The sequence below is a fragment of the Parasteatoda tepidariorum genome, chromosome 6 (genome assembly GCF_043381705.1).
Source record: "Parasteatoda tepidariorum isolate YZ-2023 chromosome 6, CAS_Ptep_4.0, whole genome shotgun sequence".
Taxonomy (NCBI): Eukaryota; Metazoa; Arthropoda; class Arachnida; order Araneae; family Theridiidae; genus Parasteatoda; species Parasteatoda tepidariorum.
In genome coordinates, this window is record NC_092209.1 from 25,297,341 (window position 1) to 25,306,598 (window position 9,258).

Here is a 9,258-nt window from a genome sequence, read left to right on the forward strand (position 1 = left end):
AATATACTAATTTGATGTTTTACCAAAACTTGATCGTTTACCTTGCATTTACCTTAAATTCATAGCAAGTAATATCAAAAAATATTATATTGAAACGTACAAAAAATATTTTAAACAAATAAAGAAAAATATTCTAGTAAAATTTAAAGCAAATTAGATATAAATAAATATGTTATTCTTAAAATACAATTAATGACGCAATTTAATTTTTTGAGCAAAACTTAAACATCTAGTTTGAAATTAGTATGAGAAATATACTGGAACTGATTTATTATTGATTTACATTTTGGGAACAAACTACGGAGAAATGATATTGGGGAGGAGCTACAAAAAGATGTAACAAAAGGCAATGCCGAGAAAGCCAATCAGCGCGCTCAAATTCTCTTGGGGTTACTATGTGTGTAAGGATTGTTTACATGCCTCCGGACACGCCAAAATAACATTAAAAAACCGTAAATAACCAGTAAGTAAATTTTACGAGTATAAAGTGGTGAATTACGGTGAATTTTCTGGACCCTCCAATAGCTTAAACGGTTTCGTTTCCTCCTTCTCTCTACAAGTTTTCATATTTTTTTGGAATGCGACTATCCTACTTATATAAAAACTATCGTATTTAAGAACTTTTACTACCATTTTTATTTTTAAAAAATATTTTATATAATTCACAATTGCTGGCGTAAATTATCAAAGTTAATTTGATGATCGGCTTGCTTCAACGACTGCTAACGTAATGTTTGGCATGAAGAAATAATCAGGAGCGCAAACTTTTTACGGGATAATTTCTCGAGTGGTAGTGGGTTTTAAGAGCCATTAGTGGGAGGCTAATTGCAACGCTTTCTATAAAAGTTTTAGTAACTTGTAGAATAAGGATAATTATAACTACTCCGGACACGCCAAAATAATTAAAAAAAACGGTAAATAACTACAAAGTAATTTTTGCAAATATTTGACTATTTTTGCTTGCTTTTTGAAAGGTATAGCATGACATCAGTACTCGTTCGTTATAGTGGAAATGTGCGTCTGAGGCTTTGCTGCCCTTTTCCCCTTCATCCTGATATTAGACTAAGAAATAACGTAAGTACTGTAAAGAGCAGAGATGCCAACTTGCTCCGGACAGCAAATATATATTTTAAAGTGGTAGTTTATCAATTGTGATTCTTGGTTTAATAAATTCAATTTAGTAGATTTTTATCCACCACTATTTCTAAATGATTCGTGGGCTTATATCATTCACCACTTTATAGAACTTGTGACTCGCGATACGTTTTAAAAAGTAAGCAAAAATAGTCATATATTTGTAAAAATTATTTTGTAGTTATCTACCGTATTACTAATTATTTTGGCTTCTCCGGAGCAGTTGGCATCTCTGAAAGTGGTGAATTGTATAGAAATAGTGGTGGATTAAAATCAACAAAATTGAAAAAATTTCTATCCTTTTTTTTAACGCGCACGTTCCATCCTTAAATTTTATCAAGCACATTCTATCACTTTCCCTATTAACACGTTGAGAGCAGCGTCAGCCAGCGGTAGCTGACACTGGACTTTCCATTTAGGCCGCGTCAGCCACCGGTGGCTGACACTGAAGTTACATTTAGTCCGCGTCAACCACCGGTGGCTGACACTGAAATTACATTTAGGCTGCGTCTGCCACCGCTTGCTGACACTGACCTTTCACATAGGCCTCGAAAAACAGCTGGCTGACAGCATATAACATGATATAGAACTATAAAATTTACACTCTTTTATGGAATTGCAGAAAATTTATTCAAAATTTACTTAATTATTGTGATTCTTGATTTAATAAAATCAATTTAGTAGATTTTTATCCACCACTATTTTTAAACAATTCGTAGGCTTATATAATTCACCATTTTTTGTCAGATATGTCACTGCTACCATAATGATGCACAATACAAAATATTTTTATACAATATTTATTATTTTCATGATGTATGGGTTAGGGGTCGCTGCGCGGCCCAGGCACCCAATTTGTTTTAAATAAAGAAAAGAAAAAGCATATGTCATGGTAAACCTTCTAAAAAAATAGCAAAATCCGTCTAATATTTGCAAATTTAATTTGTAGTTATTTACCCTGGCCAGATGGGCAAGTCATGTAAAATTAGCATGGCGTACAACGTGTTAATTTCCATTTCAATTCATATCAGTCCTATAAATCTATTAGTGCACAAAAAAGTAACAAAACAAATTTTTATATGTTGTTGTTGTTACTAATGGCATTTACCGCTACTAGCACATCCGCTGCGGGAATCCAAGCGATTAAGGTAGGGGGTGCGTTTCTTGTTTTTCAGTGGCGCCATCTAGAACCAAGAATACGACTATCACGCACACGTCACTGACCGGTTTACAGAGAGAGCCCATTCATACTCCATTCATTCATCCACAGATCTTAATTTTGACAAGAACCAGAGATCGATCAATCTCCTATTCAGTGCCCCCAGAAGAATCGATTTGTTATGGGAACTTGGTGTGACCTAGAGAGATTTAGCGTGCAGCAGTCACCATTTAATGCGCGGAGATTCTTCGGCCAGTAGGATTCGAACTCACGATCTCACGAAAATTTGCCCAGCGTTACAGCTGTCCTTGTCCACCAATTTATATGTAAAATAGCAATAGCTTAGTCATTTATTATGAATGATATCCATTCATTTACGTATAATATAGTGCCGACCGGCCAGTGTAGAGGGTAGGGAACTGCCCTTGCATCGGAAAGGTTCTGGGTTCGAATCCCGGGCAAGGCATGGATGTTCTTTCCTTCTCTGTGCTATCTGTCCTTACTGTGGGAGAAACGTTGTCCCACCTAATATGATGCCCCTGAAAGAGTGGCCTACAAATCTGCCCTTCAGATACCTGTATGTCCTAGGTCAGTGTTTCCCAAAGTGTGGTACGCGTACCCTCAGGGGTACGGGAACAGTTTAACGGGGGTACACGTTCTTACGCGAAATATCTTGCAACAAACGAAAATTTCAAAAAATTTTGTTCAAAAGCAAAGCTAGTCATGAAAATTTACAATTACGTATTTTTCTATTTGCTATTTTTTCCAGAGTTAACAGTTAATAATTAGTGGTGTCAACAGCTAGTAGTGATTTTTAACTTTTGAGAAATTTTTTACAGTAAAAAATACATTCCTTTTCTTCATTAGTGGTACAGAGTGTTACGAAAAATTTAGAAAGGGTACACAAAAGTCATAAGTTTGGGAAACACTGTCCTAGGTCATTCTCCGAGGGGGCACTGGAGAAAAAAAAACTAATAACTTTGTTCGCATTTTATTTACGAATATTTTAAGACGAATATTACGAATACATATACGAACATATACGAATATTTTGATGTTTAAAAAGACGTATTTTTTCCACTTTTTTTTCTTGCAAAGGTCTGAACCATAGATGGTATCCACATGAAAGAATACCAGCTTTGACCATGAGAACAGCTTTGACCAGATACTTGGACATCACAACGCCACCTGGTCAGCAATTTTTAAGAGATCTGGAAACAATGGCAACGGACGAAGGAGAAAAAAGAAAAATGAAACTGTTAGCAACGGTAAAATTCGTAATAGATGTTTGTTTATATGAAAATATTTTTATCATTATTGTTATAATTCAGTGTCAATATTCATGCATGTTTTCTGACATCAAAAATTAAATAAACATCCGAACTCTTTCCCTTCTCTATATGTGCTTCAGTAAGTTTTAACATTACCAATAGCTACTATTCCATTTACTTAAGCTTATTTCTTCAAATCAAATTGCGTTTCTCGAAAAAATGGAATGGAGCATAAAACATTTCTCAGTGTCCTGAAAAAAGATCGAGCATATTTAAAAATGAAAAAAAAAAAAAAAAATTTAAAATATATTTTAAAGTTTAAAATAAAAGTATATAAAGCAATTTTTTTACGAAAAGAAATAAAAAGAATAATTTTAATATTATGGTTTTGTTGTATAACTTTAAAAAGTAGAATATCGATTGTTCATAACTATTAAGGTGAAACATTTATCGTGTAAAAAAGAAGTTATTAAATGCGTCAGTTTTTTTTAAAAAAAAAGTGGGAAAATCGTATATCATTGACTAGCCTATTTTATTTTGAGAAGAATAGAGAAATGTTTAAATATACGATCTTTTTAAAATTCTCAACCCCATTAAATCGAATTCGCTCAAATTTTGTACTTTGGTATGCTTAATTGCATTCTTTAAAATGATGTAAACTCTCAGCATTTTTTGGGTTATTATTAAATAAAATATAATAAATAATTATGAGCACATTGCAAGCGGGTCACTCAAAAATACGTTTTTGAAATAATAAATTAAACGTATTCGTAAAAATACGATATAAGTCTTTGAATCATTTACATGCAGTGTGGTAAAAAATAACTATAAATTATATTAACGAGACAAAGGGCCAATGAGAGCCATTAAGTAGAAAATTAGAAAAGAAACTGAAATTTTGATAGCTGCATATTTTGATTGGCTTGCTATTTTTTTGATATTGAAGTAGAAACTAGGCTCCTGAAAATGTACGGACCTGAAAAAAGTTTCAAGATTCCAGGTCATTTCTTTAAAAGTGAAAGAAAAATAAGGGGTTTATCGAAAAAAAGCAACGACACTCCAAAGATTTCTTTTGCTATATCATTAGTATATCGTTGCCTAGTTATGGGCATGCACTCGTTTCTATGAGTCATTATTTTATTTTATTTTATTTTATTTAATAACCGTCGTGGAACAGCTGACCCATTTTTCGGTTTTACGACTACCAATGTTCAACTCCGTAGCCTTGTCATTTTGAACCTAATCCAGAAGACAAGGGAACTCCTGGATCAAGTATTGGGTGAAGTTTTGCCTTCGTAAAGGGCTATTTGATGGAACTAACCAGAAATCGCGCTACATGGAGAGAGAAAACCACGAAAACCTTCCACAGTTAGCCTAACTTCAAGGGGACTCTAACCCATGATCCATCTACCACTGAGAATATTTTATGTCAGCACTGTGGTCGATCCGAGCCGGGTGCGGAATTCATATCTACCAGCCATCACTAGAATTCGAACCCGGGTGACACACTTGATATATTTTACTCTATTGTAATGATGAATATTTCTATTCTAAATAAGCTAAAATTAAAAGATTTTATAAGACTTTAAGATTTATAATAATGGAAGGAAAACAGCAAGGCGTTCGTCTGCTCATGCATTTTACCTCCAAGTCACTGTTTTTGTAGCCAGTCTTTTCTCCAAGATCAGCATTTATTTCATGGATAATTTTGTGCTTAAGAAAAAAAATTAACGCCCCTTTCCATAAATATCTAAAAGCGTTATGTTTTCTTTTATTGAACATCGCAAACTTCATGAACAGTGTGAAAGGATATAACTTCTTTCAAGTAAATCTCAGATATGCAAGCTATGATATTTACTTGATTGAATTACTTGATTCATTACTTACTTTCTTGCATGCTTTTTTTTTGTTTAATTTTTTTTAAAAAAAATTTTATTTTTATTTTTTACATTTTCAATGAGCTGCACAATCAGTCTTGTCGATGAGCAGACCTAGTGCGTTTTCCAGAGGTGGTATCCACTCTTTCAGGACCACCACAATGGGTGAAATACCGTTGGTCATGTTAATTTTGGACGTCTAGTTTCTGCCGTCTGGTTTCTATTAGGATGCTCAAGTGCACTACGAATTTAATTTTGCCGGAAATGCCAAGAGCCAATAAGGCACTCCAGAGATCTTTTACATGCCGCATAACTTTCTTGCTAGCTAATCTGATATTATGTATATAAATGTATGGATAATGATATTGCATGTAACCTCTGAAAAATTAAATAAATACATTTTATGCGAATATTTTTAAAAGGCTAAGACTTTCTTGCAAGAATGATTGTTAGATTTCCGAGACAGCTAAATGAATTCCCGCTTGTCGTATTTAAATTTCGAGAAACAGTGGCAGAGACTTTAATACAAATAGAAGATGATTATTGGAACAAGAGTCAAGAAATCTTGTGGGGGGGGGGGAAACATCCTTCTCCATTAAATATCGGTTTTTTTTTTCAAACTCCCTAAATTTGATTTTGAAGTAAGTCAAACGAAGAAATGAGTAAATTATAAGCAATACATAACAGAGTTATTGTTCATTTCTAGCAGTTCTTTATACAAATACATTACTAAGAAAACCATCCTTTTTTTATGACTTCGAGGTTTCTTCTTTTATAATTATTCTTAAAATTACAGGTAGAGTTTGTAACGATTTAATTATCGACTATATCAACCTTCATCTATCAAAAGGTACCTCAAGATAGAATCAAATTTACTTATCGACTATGTCAACCTTTTTCTAGTAAAAGGTAGGGTAAACTAACCAGTGAAGGAACACTTAAGCTTCGCTTGTCTTTTGAAAAATCAAATTAATTTCAAATTCGTAATGTTAACTTTTTTTTGCAATCCTGAATTGAAAATTAAAGTGTCAACATATTAACACATATTGTTCATTCACTGGAAAATCTGTGCCCAGTAAAGGAACATGCCTGTTCCCTCACTGGTTAGAAGTTGTTTTTCGTATTTTTAACGTACTTTTGATGCGGAACATCACTAAAAGTACAAGAAAATTAAAGTTTATCTTTTATTTTCATTAACTTAGAAAAAAAAAACCAGTCAAGGAACACTTGTTCCTTCACTGGTTTTTCATCGTTTGGTGATCCAGTGAATAAACACTCCCTTATCTCAGTACTTTATTATGATATGCTTAAAAAAAATAAAACGTAACTTCAATACCTATATTTTGAATTCTCTTTTTCACAGTGAGAAAAATAAAACTATTACATGCAATTAATTCCACTTCAAACATATAAATACAAACATTCACCTTATAATTTTTTAAAAGAAACAAGGTGTTGCAGAGATAATAACAAATTCAGAAAATTTTTCTAGAGAAGTCTGTTTGACCAGGTTTTCCAAAGTTTTGCTAGATATCTTCCTATTGTTTGCCAGTAACCTATTGTTGCAATCAATTTAAAGAAAAACTTAATACTATTTAATTTTAATCAATATACATGAAAAGTTCCTGCACTGGCTGGTTTAACCTGCCTCATAATTGATGTAAGTTGATATGCATTATATAATAGGAAATTGATACTTAAAATTTATAGTGGTAGTTACACCACAAGTTTTTGCAAAATCTCTTTATTTTAGCTTATATTTAGGGGAAGATGAGTCAAAACTTCTGAAATAAGAGGATGGGTGTGATTTTTAACATAGCTTTATGCATTTTTAGTAGTTTTTTCTTGAAAATGAGACGAGATCCCATTGATTTTTCTTTTCCACGTGTTGGCAGATTCATTTACTTATTAGATGGTATAGTTCAATTGTTTGAGTAACGATGCCGTTTTGCGATAAGCTAAATGAAAAAATTCATATTTTTCTTTTCTTTTTAAAGTTTGTATGGTTATATCAATTAAAATCAATCAATTGAACTGTGAACTTTAATATTCAGTAAAGAAATTATCGAGGTGATGTTGTCTAACAAAGAAATTTTGGGCAAAAAAACGTCTAAAACTGTATTTTTCACTAATTTTGAAAAATTCAGTACAGAGCATAACTCTAAAAGCAACAATGCTCCATGGAAACGAGTACATAAAACTGCAAAACAAAATTTGAGTTGTTATATCTTCTTTGTATAAATCTTTGTATTCTTTGTATAAAACATACTTTTCTTTCACTTTGAAAGAAATGACCCTGAACTTTGAAATTTTCTGTAGAGGACGGAATATTTTTTTAGATGTTCTTAACTTGTACGGCCTTCATTTTTCATAATCTACTTATAAATCAAATCAATCAAGAAATGCAACTATTGCACATAGTCTGAAGTTTAAATTAATGACAAAAAAGCAAATTTGTTCGGCTTTGTAAAAAAATATTTTCTAGTGGTGACGAAATTTAAGATATTTTTTGTTTAGTATTTTTTATTTTATGTCTCTCGTCTGCTACTACTTATCAAAAATTCCACTTATGATATGAATTCCAACTGGCAACTTTTTATAAGGAGTAGACAGAGATGCCAACTTGCTCCGGACAGCAAATATATATTTTAAAGTTATAGTTTATCAATTGTGATTCTTGGTTTAATAAATTCAATTTTGTAGATTTTTATCCACCACTATTTCTATACAATTCGTAGGCTTATATCATTCGCCACTTTCTTCAGTTATGTCTGTCATGATTTGAACTGCATATGCAGATATCTCGAGCCGTTACTGCCTCGTACTCCTCCAAATATCCCGTCCTCATTACTTCCAATGCCATTTGCTAACTATTTCCATCAATTTATGTTTTGTAGATCAAAAATAGAGAAAGTAAAAAGGTCATCAGTACTTAGTTAAAAAAGAAAGAACAGAAATAGCTTTAAACAAAGTCGACAAGAAGATGGATGTATATTGTCTATATTTGCCACGGATCGGCAAGTTAAAATTCTATCCGCGGGCCGGATAAAACCTTTCGGCGGGCCACAGTTGGCCCGCGGGCCGTAGTTTCCCCATCCCTGCCCTAGGGCATAACACAGATCAGAGGTCTAGTGCCCGCTTGCGCGGGCAGGTACCTTGCCAAATTACATGATCTAGCTCAGTTATGTCATGCTATACATTTTAAAAAGCAAACAAAAATATTCAAAAACTTACAAAATTTTCGTTATTCTAAAATTTAATAAAACTATTATAGAAAGCGTAGCAATTGGTCTCCCACTAATGGCTCTTAAAACATAAAATTCGCTACCACTCGTAAAATGTTCCCGTAAAAAGTTTTCGTTCCTGATTATTTCTTCATGCCAAACATTACGTTAGCATTCGTTAAAAAACAAGGAGACAAGAGTCCGTCGCCGGCGCTACACGACAGCAATTGTGCATTATATAAAATATTTATTTTTTTAATAAAAATGGTAGTAAAAGCTCTTAATTACGACAGTTTTTCTATAAGTAGGATAGTCTCATTCCAAAAAAATTTAAAAACTTGTAGAGAGATGGAGGAAACAAAACTGTTTAAGCTCCATCGTCCAGAAAATTCAAACCGATTTTCGATAGGGGATCCGTTCAGGGGCGTACGCAGAATTTTTTCAAGGGGGGTGCTCATAATTTTGTGAAATTACTGAAAGAAACTAGAGTCTGTAATAAAGCACTATTATTTCCCTAATTTAGACAGCTGGACAATTTTGACTTTTTGACAACATTTTACCAACGTTGTTTAGTTAAATTTTGATTTGATTTT

At 32.8% G+C, this 9,258-nt stretch overlaps 1 protein-coding gene across 4 annotated transcripts in view; it reads left to right on the top strand.

Annotated features, from left to right (window-relative positions):
- LOC107440636 (Nitric oxide synthase) overlaps window positions 1-9,258 on the top strand; it is a 182,790-nt gene that overhangs the window by 159,434 nt on the left and 14,098 nt on the right. For all 4 annotated transcript variants that reach the window (XM_071182104.1, XM_071182103.1, XM_071182106.1 and 1 more), the window contains exon 20: window positions 3,392-3,561. In XM_071182104.1, coding sequence (XP_071038205.1) covers window positions 3,392-3,561 — 170 coding nt within the window. The remainder of the gene's footprint in view (window positions 1-3,391; window positions 3,562-9,258) is intronic.